General features: G+C 39.5%; 1 protein-coding gene across 1 annotated transcript in view; it reads right to left on the bottom strand.

Annotated features, from left to right (window-relative positions):
- The window catches only part of ADCYAP1R1 (ADCYAP receptor type I), a 146,409-nt gene that overhangs the window by 18,294 nt on the left and 101,095 nt on the right, over positions 1-27,020 (bottom strand). Inside the window, 9 exon segments of the mRNA XM_064445140.1 lie at positions 8,714-8,805; positions 10,615-10,684; positions 15,996-16,056; positions 19,836-19,989; positions 22,148-22,280; positions 22,760-22,857; positions 23,409-23,512; positions 25,325-25,366; positions 26,022-26,057. Coding sequence (XP_064301210.1) covers positions 8,714-8,805; positions 10,615-10,684; positions 15,996-16,056; positions 19,836-19,989; positions 22,148-22,280; positions 22,760-22,857; positions 23,409-23,512; positions 25,325-25,366; positions 26,022-26,057 — 790 coding nt within the window.

The following is a 27,020-nucleotide window of genomic DNA, read 5'->3' as shown; positions in this document are numbered from 1 at the left end:
ATCTTGTTTAACAAGCTAGGTTATTCTCACTGACTCCAGAGCATAGACTAATGTCATGCATTATGGAATAATTCTGATGGAGGTGCAGTAACATAACTGTAGTGTAGAAGACAACAGCATGTTCAGTGAGAAAAATGTACCACACCAAATGAGAGTCTTAAATGGTTTTCAATACAGATTTACTCTTTGAAATGAAGAATATGTATGTCCAAATCCAGACATAAAATTCCTGAGAATGTGATAAGCTCATTGTCCTTAAAACAAACAAATGAGCAAAACCCACTGGGTATTTATTGCCAGAGTCTGCCACAAGAAGTGGATTTTCAAGCATTATAGATAGGTCTTAGTCCTGTCAGCTGGCAGACCTCAGCATAGGTATAGCTACACTGAGTTTATATAATTTGCAGCTCTGAAGCTTCAGGTACATTGTTTTGCCTCACCTGCCTTACATGTTATGTGATAAACCCTGCAGGGAATGATCCAAATTTCAACCCATCTCTATAACCCTCCTTAATGAAAAAGGAGAATGCTGCCTTTGTTGAAAAGGTCTAGGCTTGCAGGCATCTAATCAGCTGAACAACTCCAGTGTTTTCATTGGGACTATTTAAGAGGAAGTCTCTCGGCAGTGATACAGGTGCAGGGAAAATGAGGTACTAAGACTATTATGTAAACCACATGCACAACTTTGGATTGGTCCCATCTTGAAGTAGTATAGATTTGTTTAAACCACCTTCATTGAGACTTAGTTCAATACTAAGACATTGTAACCTGGTGGCCTTTTAGTGTGTACTCATGCTCTCCAAGGCTGGAAGAATTTGCTCCTGGTCAATCAACCAATCACCCAGTTTGCACTGAAGAGTTCCTTTTACACACAGTATTAGTTACAAGACCCTCACGAGAAGTTCACCCTTCCAGATCAAAAAACCTTCTGCACTGCAATAGCACCATCTCTCTTGCCCCTTCCATACCTCAGGCTCTAAGGACTATGTACTTACTTAGAGAACATCCTAATAATTCTTCAGATGTAAAACTAAAACCACTGGATGTGAAACATGTTAGTTGCTGAAGTGAGACACAAGAAATCAATGGCAAGGAGAAGCAGAGACACTGGGGGGAAATTAAACTCCTTTTGTTCTCATATGGTAGAGGCAAAAATGTGAATGGTAGCAAAAAGTAAATGGAAGACTATGGATGCTGGTGTGCATCAAGCTTTGATGTAAGTTGAAAGCACGTTCAAGATCAGAGATGTCAGAATTATTCCCCATTGTCTGCAGTCTCGCAACAACTGCTGCATGACCAGTTGCTTCACCTCCATGTTTATCTTTACACTAAGAAACCAATTCAAAGAAACAAAGGTGCAAACTGATTTGGGGGCAAGCAAAATTCCAGATCTATCCCTTTCACCCTAACAACACATTCAAAAAACCAAACTTAGCTGTAAGTAACATGGGAAGGAAAAGGAAAACAACCAGAATGGTCTAATTTGGATGTTCCCAAGTTATCTGTAACCTCAATTTGAGGTTTCTGAAAAATTATCTGAATCTCCAAACCCATTATCTTTCCCAGTAATTAAGCTACCCTGATAAAGGATACAACACTGTACCCAAATCCATGGGTAATCCATAAAGATGCATGGCCTTAGGCACTGGACGTTCTCTATCCTGCTGATCTCCATGACAACTGAAGTTTATCAATACAGATCAAAATTAGGTTATTCACTTTGATGAAGTGCAGTGACTTTAGAAACACACTTGAGGTCTGTATCCCATTTTCTTTAGGAAGGTTACCTTATTTTTGCTAATCAGTAAACTTGAATGTGTGGCAAAAGTTATAATATTACAGACAATTTAGTTAAGTGTAGTCAGTTTCACATTAAAGTAAGAAGCTTTATATTGTGCACATTGCTGAAGTATTTCTAGTCTTTTAAAAAGCAATGCCAGAACCATTTTAGATATAGATAACATTTCAGACAGTACATGTGTAGGAAAGACCTATCTTTACACAGGTACCCAAGCACAGATGCAGACACTTACAGGTAAGCCATGCTGGCTTGAGCCTTCTGATGTCAGGAGTGCTGCTCCATACCGGTGATGGCAATCAAGCCACAATGTTTTAGGTACTGGCTTTGAAAGACATTTAGGTCTGAAATATCCGGATACACGCTACTAACATTTCAACAGGAATTCGTAAGACGCTATTTAACCTTTTTTGGGGCCTAAACCTCCTTGGACACAGGGCTGTTAGGGTTAATCCAACCTTTTATAGAACTGATGAGAGCGTACCAAGCTTTGCATTACGGTTTCTTAAAAAAATGGAAGGAACGTTTCTGTAAAGAGAAGCACACTGTTGAATACAACATGGCATTGTTCTCTCCCTCACTTAACTGCACACCTCCTTGATCTTTCTGGAGAAGGACCATCTATTAGTGGCTTCTCTTTTAATGTAAACACACTCTTTTAAAGTTTGTGACTTGCTTTTGTAACAGATGGGGAAAAAAAGACTCTGCTTTGCTCATTTAGGACAAAATCCCATTCTCTAAGGCTGCCACAGAGCATGGAGTCAAGCGGAAATTTTAAGACGCCATTAGAGGATTGTTAAGCATAACACTTGGGCAGATTTCAAAAAAGTCAGCTGATTCATCAACCACATAAATCAGTGTTGTAACCTTGCCTCTGTCCGTGAATGCAATGAAACCAGAAAATTACCCATGAAAATACCTTACAGCAATGTGCACAAATAGTGTTTAAAGATGAAATCGTCCTGTATTTCATTGCTACTTCAAAACAGAAGATAACAGGAGTGAGCCTCCATCATACAGACATCACCTGTGCAGGTCAAGGCACAAGGCACTTGCACTCTGATCACCTTCTGAGGATTTCAGAATAGCAGAAGCAGAGCACTTTTTGACATTGCATTCATCACAAATGATCTTGTAATTACAAGAAACAAGTTTTCTGACCAATGACTTCAAAACAGAGCCTGTCAAATCTCCAGTAAAATGCTTTTATATCATTGGAAACCAATGAATTTCCTTTAAAAATATTGATTTGGTCTTCTGGAATATCCATCTGGCAAGTGGCCCACGAAATAACAAAACCACTTTCAAGGTGGACATGGATTTAGGTCTGACTCCATCATCACTGTAAGAATGTAACAGATGCATATCGGATGAAAGGACAGTGTTTAGGTTAGGAAGCTAGATTTGTCAACCAAAGATGGATGTTCATATTCCTCTACCTGCCACAGGTACTGGGGGGGATTTTGAGTAGCCCCCTTTATGCATCATACCCTCAGCTGTTCAACAGGAATAACAGCTCACAGGAACATTATAAACCACTAAATATCCTGTGCTCTTTGGTTTTACCTTAGTTGAGACCACAGCAAATCTACAGATAGACAATCAAAGCAGAATAGGGTTTTCAATTACTTTATCTGAAAATAAATAAACCCCTGTGTAATTATATTCTTGCTAATTATGGTACAGACCCTACATGAACTTATATTCCCAAGGAGTACACTCAGTTTTTTCCTATCCCTACATGAAAAGATTTGGCACAAATTAACAACCTCCACTGCCACGCCCTCCCCCCCAAAAAATAAAACCAAACAATCTGAACCCAAAACAGAAACCAAAAACCCCTCAAACCAACACCCAAAATAATAATTTGTCTTGGGAAATTTAAATGAAAAGTATAATAGTTGTGAATGAGAATATTTGCTCTAGAGCATTAAATAAATCCCTTAAGAATCGGTGTCCATCAAAGTAGCAAACATCTACTCTCCTAGCATTTCTTAGAAATGAGAACTAGGTCCTTGCTGATCATGCACTAACACCAGATAATCATCGTCTATGTTTTCCATTGTATTTTCTTGTGATAGAAAAGGAGTAGCCCAGGGACACAATCTCCTTTCATTGCTGGGTTGGTGGGCATTCCAGCACTCAACTGACAGTACCTGGGGTTCAGAAATTAAAGTGCCATGCTAAAGAATATACCATTCATCAAACATTTGCCATTTTCTTGTCACAAATGAGACTTTTTGGCATGAAGACCCTGACAATAATTATTAATGCTGGCAGTGTGAGCACTTGCAGCAAGACAAAGCGGTAGCAGAATGAATCATTGAGTGTCCAGTGACTTTGTAGGCAAACTGCAGAGGAGTGTTGTTTACCAAAACATTTGTGTTACAACATTGCTTCTCCTGCCCTAACCCTCTAGGTTGCACCATATGTAAAATCATACCTACCTATGATATATGCCATGTTTCTCCTTTCTTTCCAGCAAGATGCTGATTGGAGGAATGACGTAGACCTGAATTAGCTAGATATATGTGGGGTTTATTTTCTTTTCATTGAGTTTTCAACATGTGATACAAAATTTATGAAGAATCTGTTAAAGCAAAAACAGAAACAAGCTTCCCCCTCCCAAATTATACTATTAATGATAGAATGGAAATAAATTAAAAAAAAAAATAAAAGAAAGAAGATTTTTCAGTTAAATGTGTTTGATCCTCAAAAATGAATAAATAAGCAAAGACTTGATGGAAATGTGTGGGCCTTTTTAATCTTAAGGGCTATTCCAGCATGCATCCACATCATGCATACCTACTTAAATACTGTCGTAGTTTATGGCAGTGATACTGTTAGATGGTGTTCTGCCTCTAATGACTCCTTCAGCAATGAAAATAATAGCATGGATTTAAGCTTTGTGTAGGCATTCCTATAGGAATATGGCACTTTTTGTCTTTTCTGAGGGTGAATGTACTCTCTTTACAACAACTTGACCAAAACCAGGGTGCCTGAAAGCAGATTCTGACATACCATGTTACACGATATTGACTGGATTTCTCACAGGAAAAACAGTGAAGCCTTGACAGATCAATTTACTCTCTGTTTCTTAAAATTCCAAAGGAGTGATGTATGAAAATCCATGCAAATAACGTGGGCCTGATGTGACGCCGTGTGCGCTGAGCCAGCCATAGTAGGGTTGTGAATACGTGTTTCCAGTCCCCAGAACTGTGAGTGCACATTCGATTCATGGACTTCTGATGTAACAGGGCCCCTAAATAATCTACTACTACAAAATATTTACAAACGGTGCATTTGGAGGTTGCTAAGAATCAGGCAGTGCTTTCGGTTTCAAATCATGTTAAGTAAAATCTAACTGGATTGAATATACAGGTACAAATACAAGGCATTGTCATTTGTTGTATAGGATTTAGCGTGTCATGTCCATGACCACGGCACATTACAATTCTTTATGCAATTCATTCACCAGATGGGGCAAGAAACCTCTCGGAACTACGCAGATAGTTGTCTTAATTACACTAGCATACAATTGATATCACTTTAGGCGTCCCCAGCCCCTGAGGATCTCAGAACTCCTCACTCAGATAAAAATCTACTGCATTTGTACTACTGGGCTTGCTTTGGTCTGATGCTTCATTTGGTGGAATTATTCAGGACTGACACAAGATTAACTGAAACTGAAACATGGTTCAAGAAGCAGTTATGACTTTCTTGTGCCTTTGGCAGTTCACTCCTAACACTAAAAGTTGATTATGATGACTGCTGGGAGGAAGTATGAAAGCTGTTTAAGCTTCTCAGAAAAAAAAACAACCCAAATTATAAAATTAAAATGAAAGTTAAAAAGGGTGGCTTCTATTTCTTTTTTAATTCCTACCTCAGCTGCTTAGATATTTTTGATGAATCTAGCCCCCAGTCATTTCAGCCATAAGGAGCGGTTTCTATCAGTAAAAGAAGATGGAGTTACTGTTATCTCAGGATCTGTTCAGTCTGAAATGGGATCAGCAGCATGCAGGCAGCTTTGAGGGGAATTAAATGTTTGAAGAAAGATCTATTAAGTGTGGGACAGATAATGAATGACCGAACATACAAGTCGATAAACTGGAAGTTTACATTCACTAAAGCATTTGACAACTGCAGAAAATTGTTAGGAATTAGCTACCTGTTTCCAAGTTTCTGTCAGCCTAAAGGTAAAGGCTATTGTATATAATGATAATCAGAAAGGTTATTTAGAGATAAAGTCTGATTTTTTATGGGAATAAAGCACCCATTATTGTGCTGGAAATTATACAAATTATTGTTTAGTTTGTTTTTTTTAAAGCACGCCTTACAATTTCTAGTGGCTACACTGTATTAATTAAGCATTAGTTCCCCAGCAGTACACTCTTCTGTTATGTTCCTGTCATAGCTCGCAGCTAACTTCAGTAGTGGGAATTTTTAATAATGAGTACACAGTGGTAACAATATATAATTAATCCTTGAATTTAAGCACATCCCCCAGGCTTTTGAAACCAAATACAGGCTTAAGTGATTTGCAGAACCATGACCATAGTGTCTCTAAAATAGAACAGGAGGGAGATTTTCCTAACAAAAATAATCATTAAAGGGACCTGAACATAAACATGTACCCCATATATAAGAAGAAAATAAATCCTACCCAAAATCAATAACCAAACTTTTGTGGGATCTTTTATTTTGTTTTTTTGATGATGAAAGTCCTGGCTAAAGGGTTGTTCCAAAGAGTCGAAGATTGATACCGGAGTAAATCTCAATCACTACCGCAGATAACATGACGTTACCTTCAGAAACAGGCTGAACATCCTGCCTTGGCCACAACTGATCTGTCTCATGTACTAAAGGCAAAGTACTTAAATATGTTGTGGAATAAATATCTGGATGGAGAATTTGGTCTGATGGGATGACTAACAGTTTGAAACAGCAAAATAGGACATGGAAAATGCTTAATATGGACCACATCTAAATGCCACAGATATTTCAATATGGTGACATAACCACACTATGATCTTTTTTCTTCGTTACAACAGCCCTCTTTTTACAGGATACGTGTGCACAAATATTGAATATGCCTGGTGTAGATCTGCACAGACTTATTGATTTCATTTCTGTGTGATTTTTCTGTTGTCGAATCTGTTTGGATAAACAACACTCCACTTCATAACACATACATAAATGCAAGATCAATTTATACACACCCATTTATAAAGTTGCAAAAAAATATGAAATATAATGGCAGCAAATGAAACAGAAAATATGATGTTTTCTCTTGGTTTTGGTGGCTAACTATACACATAGGAAAAATATCAGTAAAACCCAGTCACCATATTGATCAAAAATGACGAGGATGTTTTATAGTCTAGCTAAATCACTGGACTCTATGGCATGCTTTGCTTCATATGTGAGAGATGTGCAGCAGACACCAAACATGCACTTAGCAGGTCATTATCAGAATGAGATCTGCACATCTTGGGTGCTAATTACAGTCTCAGATTCAGGGGACGACTTCCCAGCAGCACATACATGGGAAGTCTTCATGCAAGCCCTAGGCAAATCATGCATACAGTTAACCTATTCGGAACTACACTTTCTCCTGCGTTTTAATTCTGTGAAATATCCAGCTGCAGAATGGATTTAAACATTATTTTGGCTGTGGAAACACAGTTTAGAGCAAATTTCAAGGGCAGTGCTTTCAGTGAGTGGGTGCTTGACTATAGAGGTGCAAAAGTGAGGTGTAAAATAGTACCATTTCATGTAAATGCAAACAAGGCAATAGGAAAGAAGGGAAGAAAAATAGGCAACTGGAGGACATATTTTTCCTTGAAACTGTCATTTAGATGGATAACATCGTTATACTATGAGTGTGGTTTCTTAGGGTGAAAATGATCACTGGAGAACTAAAAAAAAAAACCTACAAAATAAGGTTCTCCTACTTTACCCTGACATCTTTTATTTTTAGTTAAGGTTTGCATGACTTGCCTTTTTTTCACCAGGAACCCAGTGTTAAACCAAATATTCTTACCTATGTTTATGAGTGCTAGAAATCACCAGAGTTGACAAAAAAAATTGCAAAGAAGATGTGCATGGTGTTTAGGCTGAAAAGCCATGAAAACACCAAACGTGCTGCTGCATATCTTAGTTATTCAAAATAATTATATAATTTTCATATGGAGAATGACTGCATGCACTCAAAATGGGAATGATGACCATCTCAAATGGCCAGTCTCTGCCCTCTAATGAGGTGGAAACTAACAAAAAGGATGCCGGCTCTAAAAAGATGTAAACCACAAAGAAAATTTTAAAACTTTTAAAGAAAAATTTTAGGATTTGTTGTGCATTTTTAAGCAATTGTAACTGTGTAGGGGAATCATTTGGCTTAAGTTGATTGCATTCAAGGTTACCAGAAACATGAACATAAGCAACTTTAGGAGATCTTCCTAAATTAGAAGTCAGTCCAAAATTATTGAAATCTCTTCACCAAATTTCATTGCTTTCAATGAACTTTGGATATGTCTCTGGAACGTATGAAGCACAGCAGACTGCCCCATGAGTATAATAACATTTATGTCTGGTCAGTATGTTAATTTCCAGATAACTGACCTGGTAAAGAAGGGTTTGGGTGTTGGGTTTTTTTATTTAATATTTATGGATTTGTTTGTTTTGTTGTTTTTTTTTTTCCTAGGCCTTTTAAAGAAAGGTGAAAGCTGGCATTAAAATGCACTTTAGTAGCTTTTGGATTAAAAAAAAAAGTCAAAATCAACCAAATACATTTAATAGAACCTATGGCTCTTTTTGAAAATCAAATTACTTCAGCTGAGGTGTCTTTTTGCCTCTGTCTTTTTTCCTATGTGTATATTAACAATCTAAATTGATTACTGCTTTATTTGTACTTACAAGTAAATGCTGGATTCATTGCCCCCAATATCAGGTGACTGGAGTTTCTGCACAAGTATCACAATTATGCCAATAAAAAGCACAAAGTTTATCTAGGAGAAAAAATAAAAGGAAAAAATTATGACTGATAGACTGATATATTTTTTCAAGCACAAGAATGAGACATTCCCAGTGACTTGCTGGCTTCATTGCCTTATTCTTCTCTAAACTGCAGTCTAGAAGTTTTATAGGGTCAGGATTAATGGGATAAGTTTACAAGAATCTTATCACTCCTTTTCCAGGCAAAAAAGTATCCCCCCTGCAGCAGCTAAAGTAAGGCAGAGTTTCTTCAGTCCCAAGTACCAGATAAGACAAACATAAGCAAAAAGTTTTCAATATTTTTCATTATCAACCAGTATAAAGAATAAAAAGAAAGACTCCTGCATATCGAAACGATCTAGCAAAGATCTCAACAGCAAAAATACCTTTATCTCCCGTTCTATGAACTAAGGTGTTTCTTAGTTTAGGAACATCCATCAGTCACAATTTAGTGTCTCCCCTTTCCTTGAAGCCCCAAGTTGTGTCACTTTGCCACTTTGGCTGAATCTGTCCCAAGATGAGATGACCTCTAATGTTTCTGGGAGGGGAGGAGTACATGTGCCTGTGTGTTTATAATGTTCTTCATGTCTTTTTAGTTTCATGTCATTCCTGGCCATCTTCTCTTTTGTAGAATGATGTCATTCATTTCTATCTGATCTGAGGACTACAAATGAATGGAGAAGCACAGGCATCCCTTGCTAGTTGCTTGAATCTTTAATGCCTTCAAGAAGAGAAGCCAGGTGTAACTGATTTCCCAAAGCCAGAACGCCACCCTTCACAGAATATGTCTGTAAAGCACGGAAAGTCACATACATCGAGATCACAAAAGCCCCAGGCTGCTGGATCCTCAGTCCATCTCCATACCCTTCAGTGTTATTAGCTGAATTACCTTTAATGTGCCTGAAGGTGACTACTTTAGAGAGCTGTCCAAATACTTAAAAGGCGAAATACCAAACCTGATGAAAACACCTACATGTAACTGTGAGCTGGATGTCTAAATTCCCACAACACTCAATGACAACCTGGCCAGTGCTGTTACTGGAGTATGGAAAGCAACTCAGCATGCCCAGAATTAGACACCTATGTGTGCTAAGCCAAACAGCTTTTCAGGTGCCACTAACCATATTGTCTAGAGGCTCAATTTAATTTCCTAACTGGAGGAGCCCAACACCATTTTAAAATTCCCATATTCTTTTGGGCAGCAGCTAGAGCCCAAACCGGATACTTTAGGATGCCTTAGTCATCCATACGCAGGTATCTAGCATCATTTGAATCAAATCCAAGACCTGCAAGAACTAAAGAGAGCTTAGATACTTTGATGACAATTTAACATCTTGCACTATGACCACAATACTATTATCAAGCCAATATTAGACAAATAAATGTAGCTGTGAAATTAATTCCTTTCAACAGACACAGTCCAGTTTCCCAGTCACCAACATCTGGTATTGTTTTAGATGTCTTGGTTGCCACCCCAAATGGCACATGATTCCCATACATCCAGTGTCATATCTGCCAGCCCCAGGCAAATGCTCCATATGTACTAGGGCCTTATGGCATTTGGCATCTATGTTTAAACAACCGAAAGCTCCTTGCCTACATAGTCTTTGCTTGCAGGCAGTGCACCATCATTTAACTTGTACTAAACCTTCTTTATAACAACGGGGTTACTTAGCATTGTGGATGGCAAATTCGTTCAGACAAGCTGCCCAGTAGTCCAGCACAGCAGATGCAGCACCCTTTCTAAAGCCATTTGAAGCCATTTGCATTGGTTATTTGCTCTCAGAGGTGTTGAGGAAGTGTCTGCTCCAAGTGCTACTTACCATGATTGATCCAACCACAGGACCCTTGATCACCCACCACAAGGCAGTGTTGTCATTCATGTCCCAGCAGCTGCCGTTGTTAATGAAAGAACGGGGTGGGGAGAGAGATGGAAAGAGAAACAGAAAGATATAACAAGGAAGTTAATAAATTTAAAACAACTTTTAAGGGGGCAGAGAGTGGTAGATTGGTCTTGTAGAGAAATTATTTTATTTGGGTTCAAAGGTACTAGATCTTTATTCTGTCCCTGTTGTAGTTTTCTTTTACAGCCTTTACCCATCTTATCTGAAAATAAAATAAGTATTTTTGTGGCAATTTCAATAGTACCTCTTTCTAAACAGTTTAGCCACTTTGGAAAATGCCTCTACCTGTGTTTCTATGTCTACAGACAGTACAACTATAAAACTGTCCCTTTAAGCGAACATCTCAATAGAAGGGAAAAAAGACAGGGATACCTCAAAGGGTAAGAGATGGTTATTCCAAAGTTTGATGTCTTAGTTTCTTTTCCAGGATGAACAGATATGAATGTTGGCTCCTGACCCTGACTTGACTATCCTTACACATATCTAGTGTACAAGGATGTACTAAAGACTGGCTGTGTTCACATATAGGAATGATTTTCCAGTCCTTGGGTTGCAAATCCCACCAAGAAGCAAGGATTCGTCTATGAAGGTTCAAGTACCAGACAATAATTGGGGTCAGCTCCTTTTTTAAGATGTTGGCAGTGAGTGATCATAAAAAAGAAAAAGAAATTTCTACCTCAGCATTTAAAATCTTCCTCCAGATTCACCAAATGATTCTGCTGATATTTATTCCATATAGTTGCATTTCGACATTCATTTGTAGAGAAAGCTAATTACAGGACCTATATACATATGGGTTTTTAACTTTAACATATATTTTTAAAGCTAGAAAAACAATAATAATAGAAACAAAAATCTTATTTCCCCTGCCACACCACCTCCGCTATACTATTTTAAGTCATTAAGAACTTGATTGTCAGTTAAAAAACGTCTTTTATTTGTCTCTGCTTTCTTCCCCTCATGCTTCTCTCTGGAAAACATAAAACCACAGAAAATGTCTACTTTGTACCTGCAGTTCTGAGAAGGAGGGTTTCCCTCCCACTGGGACAACAGCCAAAAGTCCCAGCAGTGGTTGTCATGGTGCATTTGTCAGACACCAAGAAACAATTTGAAAGAGCACACAGGAATAAAGCACTGCCGATCTTATGAGAGCTTAATGCAACTTCTGTGTCATTTAAATTGTAGTCTGGTAGCCTCTGGGGAAAAGTGAAAATCTGTACTTTAAACAAAACTATAACATGTGTAAGTGTGAGGAGTCAGAGCTAAAATTCTGTCATCAAAGTACATATGAGAGAAATCCCAAGGAGCTGAGTGATATCTGGTTTAGAAGTTTCGGTTGAACTTATATTTTTAGTTGAACAATACTTATTATATTTCAGTTGGACAATGTTTTACTGGATTCCCATAAAAGCAACGATAACGTGAGCAGAGCTGGTGAGAAGAGAGAAAATTTATAGCTGAGATGTCAAATTTGCACAAAATTACATATATTAGCTTCTGCCTACAAAGCCTAGAAACATAAAATCCCACAAAACCTATGGGATTGATGGCTGAGATTTTCAAATGCAAAGTAACCTTTCTGAGTTACTTCACTTTGGATGCCCAACTTAAAATATTTGAAAGGGGATAAATGTCAGAGGGAACACCTTCCCACCCACAGTCTGGAAATTGGGCTCTTTCCAGCTATCAAAAATTGTGTGCCACAAAAAAAACCCAAACCAAACAACAACAACAACAAAAAAAACCCAAACAAAAAGCATGTAAAATCATCAATTATATTTTAAATTCTTTGTATGCTTTTGTAAATGAGGTGCCCTCTTCTGAAAATTACCCACTATTTGCAGAGCTCAACCTCTCTGAGATGCACACTAAAGCTGCCCTGAAAGTCTTTAGTGAGTTGACCAATGCTGGAAGAATCTACACAAATTCTACTATTAATCTGGCTGTACAAACAGACATCGATGTACAGCAATTTGTCTGTGTAGAAGTGAGAAAATACAAGGGATGGAATCTACCTGCTCTAGTTCCAGTCATCTATACTGAAGACATTTACAGCCCAGCTAATTATCCCAGACTCTGGTTGAGACAAATAGACACGTGGAGGTTTTTTGTTAGTTTTTTTTTTTTTTTTATTTCTGCACTGATGTATTTTAAACGTGTACTCTGGGGCGATACACCTTCCCTCTAAATGCCTATTCTTCATAGACTTATTTCTCTCCTTTTACAGGATGTGTCCCCACAAGCTCAGTTGCCGATATCGACCTTGTAGATGTCAACAACAAATCAGATCAAGCTCACACAAAGGTTTTGTCAAGGACTTTTTTGGTCCATTCCGTGTGACATCTATGGGATGGATGTGGTGGAAGAAACACCACCCTCTCCTCAGACAAACACAACCAGAAGGAAACAAAAGCAATGCACAACAGAACAGCCTGTAATATCAGCCAAGAAGCTGTACTACATAAACAGGGTCCCTAATTTCTTTCAAACATATTGCTACAGTGGAGGTCAAACACACAGGACTTTTCCAGGATGGATGAAGGGAAGGAGCCAGTGGGATGGGGGAAGGGATGTGATTTCTATTTGAAAAGGCTGAAGTCTGATCCCTGTTACATCTCTGGTGTACATCTGGAATAATTCCATTTAATTCGTAGCACAGCTCTGGATAAACAGACAGTTGCATTTATCTCCACAAACCTGTCACATACAGTGATGTGAATGAGGAGCTGAAGTCAAGGGACCTCTGCCAGTTTTATAAGGAGCAAGCAGGAGGAGGCTGAGACTCGAGCCTGTACTTTAGCCCATGCCTTTGGGACTGTGGTTTCCCTGTTCAATGATTTCTGCAATGTTTTCAGGCTCATGCTGGCTTCTCCCCCACCCCAGAACAATGCTTGCTGATTTTTAAAAAGTAAGCACTGAGACACTCAGCTAGAATCTGTCTAAATGTGTTGCATTCTAAATAGCTTCTCCCACAAAAAGAAAGGAAAGAGGGTTTTTTTGTTTTGGTTTTTTTTTTTTTTCTTCTTTTTCCTTTTGCAAGACATTCCCCCTACCTGCAAAATGCAAGGACTGTTTGGACTCCTAAGATAAATTAATGCATTTAGGACCAGTGTTGTAATCAAAATAATGACACAACAGGGGTTTCTGGCTTGTTTTTCATGGAAATAAATGATTTAATTTGTCTTAATGTCAAAATAGAACATTGGGTCAAAGCACTGGCATCCCCAGTGGAGAAAGGGCTTTATGTGTTTTCTAAAAAGCACGAAGGAACAAGGATGAAGAAAACCTGACAGAACAGTGAGTCTTGTGCAAATTTTTGATCCAGGTATCTCTAGTATAAGGCAAAATTAAAACATAATCCTAAGTCTCTCAGAAATAGGACTTGGGTACATAATGATGTCTTTCACTCAGATCAAGGTTTTCAAAGGACCACTGATGGATTTTCCAAATTTTAGAATAGAATAGAATAGAATAGAATAGAATAGAATAGAATACCATACAATAGGACAGAACTATTTCTGTTGGACAGGATCCACAACGATCCTCTAGTCCACCTTCAGTCTCCCTCATTCCCAGCATTTTTCCTAATATTTCACCAATTTCAAATATAATTGTAATGAAAAAGCATTGCTAGGTATATATTTTCAAGATGTGCATTGTGTCCATTCCTACCAGCTATGTCTGCTGCTCTATCAGACCAATCAGTCTACTGACTACTGAGGTGCAGGGCTATCTCTGGGAGCAGCCGTTTCCTCTGGTCCTTTAGGAAATGATACAGGTTCTTTGCAGGTCTTTTTCCCCAAAGAAAGAGACCACTTGGTTGGAATCTACCCTCCTGAATTCATTCTGAAATTATTCCATTTCCGCTTTATTTTTTTTTCACACACAAGACAGGATGTGGATTTCTGTCTCACTTCTGCTCATCTCCCCCACTATATTTGTGGGAAAAAATGCTCCAAGGGGAAGCTAAACTCCTAATTGCCTGTGGAAATCAAAGCACGGCAACTCCTTGTGCATATTTCTTTTGTCATATTTTCCAAAGAGACCTGGGCAGGCTGGAGAGCTGGGCCCAGGGGAGCCTCATGGAGTTCAACCAGAGCCAGTGCGGGGTCCTGCCCCTGGGGAGGAACAACCCCCCGCACCGGCACAGGCTGGGGGGGCCCTGCTGGAGAGCGGCTCTGCTGAGAGGCCCTGGGGGTGCTGGGGGGCAGCGAGGTGACCCTGAGCCAGCACCGGGCCCTTGGGGCCAAGGGGGCCAGCGGTGCCCTGGGGTGCATGGAAAGGAGCGTGGCCAGCAGGGCGAGGGAGGTTCTCCTCCCCCTCTGCTCTGCCCCAGCGAGGACACATTTGGAGTCCTGCGTCCAGTTCTGGGCCCACCAGTTCAAGAAGGACAGGGAGCTGCTGGAGCAAGGCCAGGGGAGAGCTGCCAAGGGGATCAGGGGCTGGAGCATCTCCCTGGGGAGGAAAGGCTGAGAGACCTGGGCTTGTTCAGCCTGGAGAAGAGAAGGCTGAGGGGGGATCTCATCAGTGCCTATAAATATCTGAAGGGTGGATGTCAGGGGGATGGGGCCGGGCTCTTTTCAGCGGTGCCCAACGCCAGGCCAAGGGGCAACGGGCACAAGCTGGAACACGGGAAGTTCCCCCTGAACATGAGGACAAACCCCTTCCCTGTGCGGGTGCCGGAGCAGGGGCACAGGCTGCCCAGAGAGGCTGTGGGGTCCCTTCCCTGGAGACATTCACCCCCCGCCTGGACGCGGCCCTGTGCCCCTGCTCTGGGGGTGCCTGCTCCAGCAGGGGGTGGGACGGGGTGAGCTCCAGAGGGGCCTTCCAACCCCCACCAGTCTGGGATTCTGTGATATCAGAGGTATCTGCAAGAATTTCTACAGGGGAGTTAATCACATTCATTTTCCATCATAATCAGTTGGAGAGAAGACAATCACAGGTATGATTCACCTGACAGATCTTTTAACATGAGATAAGCCATATCCTGGAGTCCACTGATTTAACTGGGCAGGGAACAGAGGGCCACTGGGTCAGCTGCAGGTTTACAGGAGATGCCTACATCTTCTTGCATGAATTCACCAGCGCAAGAGGGGCATAAACATCGCACTATGTCTATTTATGCAGCTGACCAGGACAACACTGTGGGTTGAACACTGGACCTAAACTACCCACATACACAAATCAATGTCAGAAATGGAAGGAGAATTTAGTCATATCCTCCGATCACTGTATTTCTGTTTCGTCCTTGCCATCATGTTGAATGCACGTGAAACAATTTCCCACACAGCGATACCCACCCAGTATCGTCAAAGTGAAGTCTCAGCACTGCCCAGACAGTGACACAAATCGTTGGGGTACCTGCAGAAGATAAGATAGTGATATTGTTAGCAGTTTAGACACATTTAGTACTCAGCAATGAGCATTTTTTGCAACCTCTCCACTTAAGTTTTATTTCCTAATAACACTCGTGCATGAAAAAATGCAATTCATTACATCAATTCAGAGCTCTAGAAACACCTGTCTCAGTCGGAGGATGGGTTAGTGTTGGTGGGACTGCAGAAGCAAAATCAGTAACAGAAAAGAATGATGTTGTTCCAGGTTATTATTGCTCAAAGTTGTTGTACTGCATCTCATTGTATGAACATTAAAACATAGTCTGTACAAAATAAAAGCAGTGACATCAGCTTCCATGTCTAGAGCTACTGTAATTACGCAATAATTGGAGAGTGGCAGATGTTGAGCTGTAATGATGTTAGTTTATTTTTTTTGTATTCTCACATGGGTTTATGTAAATGATTTGCATATATTGCATTTTCTCTGTTATTGTCTAAATAACTGATTTTGCTTTACTTATTCAACCAATAGAAATCAAGATAGTATTCCATTACTCATAGGGATGTTTCTTTTTTTTTATGGAAAAAACAGCAACAACAACAAAAACCCCAACCAAACCCCCAAAAATCAATATTGGGAGCAGGAATTTAATTTCAATTTCAGACATTTCTTTACTCTTTAAAAAATGCACGTAAAATACAATTAAATGAAAACAGTAAGAATCCACTGAGAAACCTGGATTTCTTTTCCTTTCTGAAAACACTAAAAAGGCAGTTTTTCAGTGGAAATATTTTTATAAAATAATGCAGTTTTGCAAGAAAACTCTGGGTGAGTTGGATCTACATTTTATGGCAAATAAAATCTTTTATGGCTTCAAGCTGCGTCAGGGAAAGTCTAGGTTGGTTATCAGGAAAAACTTCTTCACCGAAAGGGCTGTCAGGCACTGGCACAGGCTGCCCAGGGAGGTGGTGGAGTCTCCATCCCTGGGGGTATTTAAAAGAAGGGTAGACGTGGTGCTTGAGGATATGGTTTAGTGGTGGGCTTGGCAGTGATGGGTTAGCGGTTGGGCTCAATGATCTTGAGGGTCTTTTCCAACCTTAACAATTCTGTGATTCTATGATTCTATGATTTGGCTATGAATCTGCCTACAGCTTTGCAGGCACCACTAGAAAAATAAAGTGCCAAAAAGCAAAGAAAACAGGGACCTTGGTAACCCCAGCTTGCAGCGGTGAACGAGACTGTCGTAAATTGACAGGAACAATTATGTTTCATGCATTTTGCAAGGCTGTGTTGATGTCACGTTAATTAGTCATTTGACTGAATCCACTTAAGCAAGTCTCTGTCAAATCTCATGTTCCTGCTATCAGAAATAAAAATATCCCTGTTAGACCTACATGACTGATGAAGTCCTCCTCTTTTAAGAAAGCACACACAGAAATACTTGAAAGGAAAATGGTAAAAAGAAATAAAATGACAGGCTTTGGGGAGAAGAAATCATGCATATTTAATTTAAATTCAAGTCTGCTTTTGTCACATGAGAATACCTAGAAAACATTGAGATCTTTGTGCACTTAACAGACGCACAATAATAAAAATAATCTTTAAATATCAATCATGGGTCTGACGTGCTCTCTAGTTTGCACTGATTTGCAGTATATAAATTTTGATGGTATGAATAGTGTTCCCAGTCTAAAACATGGGCAGGAAGGCAGAATTAAACTACATGTGTCACAGAAATATAGCTCAAAAAGCACATTTCATATCAGCTTGGAGTTTTGTACCATCTGCTATATGAATACACATATACTCACATTACTTTTCTGTATATCAAAAGACATATATTTCTTCATCACCTTCTTTTCAGCTTCTGAGTAACATTAGAAAACAGCCAAGCCTCAAAGGCTGAGAAGAGAGCTACTCGTGCTGACTGTATTTCTGCCCTGAGCAAGGGGCAGGCATTAGGAGAGATCTCAGGAAGAGAGCAGTCTTTCTGGAGAACTTACCAGCATATTGCATATTTAAGAGGAAACAACTGTCTGGATCGACACAGCATATGTAGTTCTCATTAATCAGACAAGGAGACTGACATGCTCAGCACATTTTAAGAAACAGAGAAACATCCAGATGCTGCAAAATGCTGAGCTCTTATTTATTGCTGCTTCGATGCAACTCCCTCCCCTTCAGTTCTGAGCTGAGGGGCTGCTTTTGCCCTGCATGACTTGCATCCAGAGTCTGGAAAGTGCTTCTGCTCCTGCAAAGTGCCAATTGCTCCTACCAGCTCAGGGGAACAGCTATTCAAGTTGCAATGTGCTGAGAAAATAGTGTATTTAAAAAAAAAAAAACCCAAAACAAAAGCAAAACCATCCACATTTGGAGATTCTCTTAGTGTTATTAATGGATATTATTTATACTGCTTTGAATATGAAATGATATCTATAAACTGAACAACTAGATATTATTTATGGTATTAAACTCGGGACCAAATATTCTGAGGTTGCATTACAGAATTAATCCATCTGGGTAGTTCATTACAGAGTGATTAAAAAACAATCAGTGAATATGCCGTATTGCAATATTCTCACATGCAGACAAACCTACAGCTATGAAATTTTTGGAAACTTCATTAAACGAGCCCAACCACTGACGTATGTTCAGATTGCAAAGATTTACAGATAGTTTTCTTTTAGAATTGTCACATTTTCATGTACATAACCCCCAAGTTCTCCTTGAAAACCACCTTATATCTCAGCTATAACATGATTATATATCTGTCAATAGTAGAAGGGGAACTTTGAGCATCCTTTTCCAACAGTTACTTTTCCAGTAGCCTTTATATGCCATAGGCTATTTCTGATCACTTGCTCTCGTCTTTCTTCTCTGTACCTTTGCTCCTGTTGTAGGGAGTCTTTGTAGGTGATGAGAATTTTTGTGTATAAACAGCTGCCTCAGGAGGGAGAAAAACAAAACTGGGTTGGACAAGATGGGGTTGGACAAGATGATCTCCAGAGGTCCCTTCCAAACCCTACTATTCTGTGAAAACCAGCTGTGGATTACTTGAAGGTTCAGCTTTCATGAGGATTTATTTTTTCAGAAGAGCATAGCTTAAGGCATGTGTTTTGCATGTAGATTTTACACTTAAATATTCAGGATTATTTCCAGATTATTTCAGAAGTTGATTTGTTTAAGTATAAAAATTGAGCTTAACCTTCTTAGGGTACATTTAAAATTAATATATTCTTCTGCTTTCACCATCTGACTTCTGCACAAAAACATCAGCAAAGAACTGTTTGAATTAACATGTTGCAAGAATTAATTTACCTCCAGAAGGCCAGAATGAAAAATAAATACACTGGTTATCATTGTTCAACTGGCCTTTCTGAAACAAATCTTGTTTCTTCCCATTGCAAGTTTCCTTTGCCCATCCAGGTAGGATAAGCCTGTGTGGATACCCTTTGGATGCATTTTCAATTTAGCTATTCTCTGGAAGAAGGGCACAGATGAAGTCTTAGAAAATGGACTAGACTTAGTCTTGCAGATTTGATTAAGCTGAAGAACTTGTCATTAAGATCGTATCTTGTAGAAGGCAATTCTTAGTGGTGGACTACGTCTCTGCAAGAGATGCGGTATCCTCCAGATTTCAGTTCAACTCCATTTAGACAACAAAGCACAACACAGTTCGGTCTGCAGTGGTGCTTCCATACAAAGACTAAATCTATACTTTGAAACTGTATGTGGGAATATTAGATGGTTCATGGAGTTGTCTTGCACACCGAGACACATTTTAGGCAAGAAATGTCACGTACCCCAGCCAATAATAGTGTACCAGTAGAAATATCTCCTCTCTGGGAAAAAGGTTTCTACCAATAAAGTGAAAAGGTACAATCCCTCAATGAAAAGCCAGAAGTAGTTGGACATGACACAGTAGTGAAAAAACACCATCACTGCTTTGCATTCCACCTGCAGAGAATCAAGAAAAACAAAGTTATTTCCATGTTGTTTCCACCTAACAGATAGAGAAAATGCTTTCAACCTCTCCAAGTCTCTTAGTGGAAAGGAACACAGCTGGGACTGGTATTATACACTTTTAATAGTAAAGTTTTAAAAGCATGAGAAGAATGTGAGGCACCACTTAGAAAGCGAAGCTTGAAAGGGCAGGTAGCCAATTTTACCAGTGGGAGGTGGTCAACGAGCATCTGCAGACAGCTCGAGAACATCTTGCATTAGTGAGAGTTCACGTCGTCAATGGATGCTAATTGCTAGATTTAAGCCCCCTTCCAAGGATTAAGTGCAGAGAAGAAAATAATTCAGTTGTGTATTGAGAAACCTAAGGAAGGATGTGAAATGGCAGGACGATTGTGGAAAGCCCTGAGAGTGGGATCAGAAAGGATGCACCCTCCTGTGCGCAGCTGAGAATTGTACTTCGCTGCCATTTGTGGGTGTTGTCACACAGGGGCAGAAAAGGAAAGTCAGCGCGAGTGTAAAGAAAGCAGAGTGATTTACTGTAAAAAATGATAGAAGCTTTCATTCATTTACTGGGGTGAAAAGCAGTGGACAAATAAAAAAAAAAATAAAAAAAAAGAAAGAACTGGGGTTGTTTAGCCTGGAGAAGAGGAGGCTGAGGGGAGACCTTATCGCTCTCTGTAACTACCTGAAAGGAGGTTGTAGTGAGGTGGGTGTTGGTCTCTTCTCCTAAGTAACAAGAGTTGGGACAAGAAGGAATGGCCTCAAGTTGTGACATGGGAGGTTTAGATTGGATATTAGGAAAAAATTTCTTCACCAAAAGGGTTGTCAAGCATTGGAATTGGTTGAGTCACCACCCCTGGAGGTATTTAAAAGATGTGTAGATGTGTCACTCAGGCACATGGTTTAGTGGTCGGCTTGGCAGTGTTAGGTTTTTGGTTGAACTTGATGATCTTAAAGGTCTTTTCCAACCTTAACGATTCTATGATTTTGTGATAAAATCTTTAAGTGGAAACTGAGCTCTACCCTGACTCTGTGATAGTAGGACACACTTGACTTGCCAGAGTTGTGTCCCAGTGAGACCTCATTAGTCCTACAAAAATAGGACTTTTCAATAAATTGGAGCAGAATCAGGGTATAAACTGGAAGCTCCTGCCTGGGGCAGTGGGAAGCTGACAATTTTGACTGGTTCCCGCTTACACTCCATCCTCTGGGATAAATCTACAACCAATATGTTTAAACCATCAGATCTTGAGTTTCTTCATGGAAGATCTACCAGGGCTGGTCATTAGATGGCTGATTTTAACATGTTTTATACTTCAAGTGTTTCAAAACAGAGGCAGATGCCACTATTAGAAGAGTGGTATGAACAAACTACAGATCTAACACGGCTTCAGCTTTATCATGGAGAAGAATTGAAAGGAAAAACTAGTTTCAATGACAAAGAAAAGGCTGACTAAGAAGCTACACAGCTGCACTTCCCTTGTGGACGTGACTCATAGTGAATTTAGCTCATAACTGGATGGATAAAGAAGATCTCAATTTGGGAACTCACTGTAATTCCATCATAATTACACTCAGTGAGCTGATTTATCAAGTCAAATACTAGCCTTAAATGTGAAAGGAATGGGGATTTGCATGTAATATATATAGCTAAGTGCATCTGCAAAATCGACTGCTTTCCATGAAACCACACACTTCAGAGACAAACGTGTGGCTAATACGAATGATTTTTTGAGAGCGTGACTCTATCGGGTATTTTCAATGTCTGAATGGTCAGCCTTTCTACACATGACTCTGCCTGACATCCAGAACAAAAAACGCTCTGGAAAAGAACCGGACCAGAAATTGCTTGTGTCTGCTCTCACCCCACCTATCACTATCCAAAGCTGTGAAAGGGAGAAACATGAGTAGAGTCAGAAACCAAAACTTGTAGGTTTGTCCGAAAGGACAGACCGCTGGACACTGATGACATCATGAGGCAATACCATCTACAATTTTGTTGTGAACCTGGAGGGAATTTTACCGCCAATTACCTTCTCTCCCAATAGCTTCCCAGCCTATGATACCCAACAGGCTGCTGCCTGCCTCACTATTTTTTGTTATCTCGTGATGAAAAAATAAAGGAAAAGGCGTTGGCTTTGGTTTTACTTACAGTTGAGATAATACAGTGGTTGCCATCCTGTTCAGCATAAAGAACCCCATCTTTAATGAATACGGATATTGCACGTAAGATGAATGAAACAAAGAGGTTCATGTGGATAAAATTTCGAGTGCAGTGGAGTTTCCTAGAGAGGAAAGAACAAAGGAGAGGAAAAGAAAAAAAAAAGAAAAAAAAAATTTTCTTTATGGAAATAGCACAGTAGGCCTATCTGCACACATGGCCAGAGCCCCTAGCACCTTGGTGGTAACAATAATAGCATCTGAAAGTCAAAAGTGTGGATAACACTGACCCTAAACCTGACCAAGAGGAGGATTTGGGGGTTTTCCTATAAAAGCACGCAGAGTAGCATAAAATAAATCCAATCCAATGCAGCTACTGCAGTTGCATAAAATAGACCCACAGCCTCTGCAGCTGCATCTACAGTCACATCTACAGATGTGACTACTGGAGTGTGTCCAAGCTGGGGGAACAACTCTGTTAAAGGATTGTCTCCCTCTTATTCTGCATCTGGTGAGATAAAACCTTAAACATCGTTTTGGGCTGATGAGCCCCAGGCTCTTTCCTCCAGTGACTGAACAGCTCACTGCTCATGTCCTGACTCACCTGAAACGACACAAGATAACCATGGCGGTGGTGAGGGAAACTAGGGAAGTGCTGTATCCCACCGTGTACAGAGCCTTCACAGAGAGATAGTAGTAGTCCTTGGGAGGCAAACAACACATGGTTAAATGGTTCATCTACAGTCACATCTTCTTTATGCTGTCAATGTGCAGGGGGAACTATAGGCAGGATTTATTTCTTGAACAGACTGGTTGTTTTCTTCTCTTGGTTCCCCTGTGATCTCACTGTATATTAGAGCATTGCTCAATGTCTGGCGGACCCTTGGGTCTGCATACTATGAAGCTTATTTGTCAGTGAGCTAGCAAAGGCTGTCTATATTCCTTTGACCACTGTGCATGGGTCCATAGAAAAAAAGCAGTTGACTAACAGGTTCTTTAGTAAATATGGGAAGAACCGGGGGCTAACCCACGCTTTTAGAAGTTACAAGCTGTATCAATAGTAAACACTCGTATTCTGGAAATATTCAGTACAGGGCTAGGAAGGATTTAAATCTTGCTTCTCATATTTTTATGCCCATAAATATCTGAGTGTTTCATTCTAATCGCCATCAAATCAGAACAAGATCAGAGGCTGGACAAAAAGCAGCCTGCTCCTCCTCTTCTTCGTTTTTAATTATAAGATTAATTCCCACCTGGTTATCGGACTCTGTTTCATTTTCATCAAAGCCGCAGGCATCATAATAATGAGGAAAAGGTTCAGACCAGCCATCTTCAGTGCAATTTCTGCTGATGTCCCCTATGTCAAGCAGAGCTGGGAATGTGACATTGCTGAAGCAAACCCCAGGACACACCCTCCCTCCCCTTGGTACATGACAAAAGAAAACCCCACAGGACCACTAGCTATCCAGAGAAGATTTTAACGGCATCTTGAAAGTTTAATGACAACTTTAATGATGCAGTTCTACTACAGGCACATGCAGATGTCTAATGCTACAGCTGGCCACCAGAAAGCAAAAAAGATTTAACCAGTATAGTCAATGCCTCCAGGCCACCAAAGATCTCATTCCCAAGTGGGTACCTAAACCAGCTAAATATCCATTTCTCTCCATTGACTCTGAAAGGCATCTAGGGAATACAGCTTTGATGTAGACCTCTACACTTCAGGCAGCTAAAGGTTAAATCCAGTATTTAAATATGTGTAGGTAGTTTGTGCTATTTAAGATGATTTATATCTGTATGGGACTGGCAAGAAAACACAAGGCTAATGGAGCAGGTGCTGGAAGCCAGGCAGGATAATACAGGCTATGTAAAATAGCCATTATGCATCTACGGTGAGGCAGCTGGATTGTTCTCCTATGGTCAGATAACCGTATCCCACTCATTTATCTTCAAGGCTCTAGATTTGTTAGGCTCTGATCTGAAAGTGACTTTGTGAGAAGGGTCTGTAGGAAAACAAAGGAAAGATGGAGTGGGAATCTCTTCCCTTTCTCTGTCTTCATAGCAATGTGTTCATTTACACCTCCAGATGCCCAGTGTAGCTTCAGTTGACAATTTCAAACCTATTTCAGAGCTTCTTACATTCCTTTGCCTATTATTTGTTCCAGTCCCAGATTATAACCTTGATCTAGAGCAAGTGTTTGCAAGAAGGCTCAAAAGTGGCTCAGAGAAAACCCCTTCCTCTTTTTCTCTCTTTTTAGCCTAATTTTTCGGTTAATCTCATATATAAGGACTAGCTCCTAAAAGGCTTTCACCAACACAATCAAAAGGCTTTAAACTTTGTTGGGAAACAAGAGCTGGGGGTAGAAGAGGAAAGTGTCTCTTGACACTCTCGTTGTTACTGAGGCTCCCAAAGGTGGGATGGCCCCTGGGGTCTTGTTTTTAAGCACCATTACTCTTGCCAGAGCTCAGTGACCTGGCTGAAAAATTAGAGCTGGGCTGCTGGCTACACTTATTCCTCTCCAGCACAATAGAGCAGTTTCCATTTTTTAAAAACTATTACAGTTTTTGGAATTTGAGCTGACCTTGACAAAAATGGATAGAATTTTCCAAGTTTGTTGGCTGGTTTTTGGTTTTGTTTTTGGTTTATTTATTTATTTGTCTGTTTGTTTTGTGTATTTTTTTTTTAATTAAGGTTGTGCTGTTTCGCATTCTTAGAGCGGTTTATTCAAGTAGCTCATAACACCACCAGTGACCTTTTTAGAGAATCTGTTTGCTGTCCATGTGGCAGAATACATCTATTTAATCACAGCATTCATTTAAGAACATTGCATTACTTGGCAAATTTTGGTAAATTACTCTTGCGCATTCATCCCTAGTTTTGTATGGAAAATAACCACTGAATCATGGTGTTGACTTCCCTTAACACCATTTAGTAATTACTGTTAAGCAGGTAGATAGAATTTGTAGCAACGTACTTGCTAGACTGCAAGGCTCAATAGTGGAGGAATAAATTTTCATAATACTGCTAAATGTAACGCACCAGAAAATGTGTCACCATAATTAGAACTGATTAGAAAATAATACCTAAATGGCATGAGAAAAAGCTTGGAGCTTCCTTTTTAACAGAGTTAAAATAAAAAGAGAAACATTCCATGGTTCTGTTTCTTACCTAAGAGAGACTGGGCTGTGTTTTCCAGCAGGTCATAATCACCTATAAAAGTGGAAATTTGGTATAAAATTGTTTTGATTGTGTTTTCTATTAGGACCTAAACTGGTCTCTGTGGAAATCAGTGAATAGAATCCGATTGATTTTTATTTGTTTGGATCAGGCCCAAAGGCAATAAATACTTGGTTCTGTCTTTTCAGGAAGTAAACACCGTTTTACTTGTGAGTTTAAATCAAAGCTGAACCTATAAAATTAAAAAATCACTCCTGCAAGCAGTGAGCACATAGCTAAAAACACACACAATCAAATCAGGACCAATTTTATTGTAAAAATATAAAAGTCAGTTATTATATCTTTAGAAATTTACATTTAGAATCCACAGATACTTAAGTATCATCTGTTTTCACAGTATTCATGAAAATTATTTCCATCCATCAATGACAAAAAGAAATGATTAATTGGTTTTAAGTAAAACAGTTTAATTTTGTGGTTTTAGGTTAGATCACGTTGATTTCTAGAAACTGGTCAGTTTTGTACTTTCACTTTTTATCACAGTGTTACAATGAAGTGCATGTATTCGTTATCATAATGGTTGATACACAAAAACCCACTTTTCAATAATCTGATATTATCATGTGCTCTACATACAATTTTTGAGGACAGAGGTATGTTGGAGGTAGTGAACGTAACTGGTTCTTACCTGCATGGGTTTGCCCCAAGTTATCTACTTCCCAACCTGAAATTAGAAGAATAAAATAATTAATTTGATCTTGATAATAGATTGCTTCCAATAAGAGGAGTGAATGTAGCGGTGCCCGGAGAAGAACTGCAAGAAAATTTTGCTTAAATCTTTTTTTCGAGATCAGAACTGCATAGTTATGGGTGGAAAGTGCTTTTCAGAAGATGGTTGATTGCATTGTGTTGTTAAATCTGTGGTTATCATAAACTTTCATCAAACTCTAGAAAGGATATGAAACATAGATGAGGGAGATTTTTCATGGATTGCTTTTTTTCTTTTTTTTTTCTTTTTAAAAGGGAAAGGGTTCTGAAATAAGAAAGGCCCACACATTTCCAAAATATAATGCTAAATTCCATGCTGATCTGTATATTAAAAATACAAAATGTTACAATGGGAAATCATAAAAGTTTGTGTTTGCATTAAAAATTTCCCTTTTCCTTTCTTTTGTCCTTCCAAAATCAAATGTTGGAATTATCTCAAACCAATCTCCCACCCACCCTCCTAAACACTTGACCCAAATTGCACTAAAGTCAGACTTTCCCTAGTCCTCAGTGGATTTTGGCTCAAGGTGGGTGGTGGGGGATGCACAAAGACGAGCTACCTTGAGCCACTGAGTGGTGCTGCTGCATCACGCAGAAAGAGATGCTGAGGAGCCTGACATCTGTCTGCAGATAGCTCTGACAGTGGCCTACTGAACAGTGAAAAAATGTTTCCAATGTTTTATTGAACACTACTGCACGTTAAATGTTTAGATTAGCTTAGTTCTGTATCCCCTGGAGTAACCACGGGGCTTCATGTTGTTCCTCTCTCACCCTGAACACATTGTCAGCTCTTAACTGGGGACTGGAAAAGCCATTCACTAATTTGTGTGAAACAGTTTTTATTAAAAGTGAAATCCAAAATAAAGATTGATTTTTATTCTATGGGAAAGGAGAATGACAGCATCTAAGGAAACAAAAT

Source organism: Phalacrocorax carbo, chromosome 2 (assembly GCF_963921805.1).
Source record: "Phalacrocorax carbo chromosome 2, bPhaCar2.1, whole genome shotgun sequence".
NCBI lineage: Eukaryota > Metazoa > Chordata > Aves > Suliformes > Phalacrocoracidae > Phalacrocorax > Phalacrocorax carbo.
The sequence above is the reverse complement of the archived record's forward strand: the minus strand, read 5'-3'. Positions and strand labels throughout refer to the sequence as shown.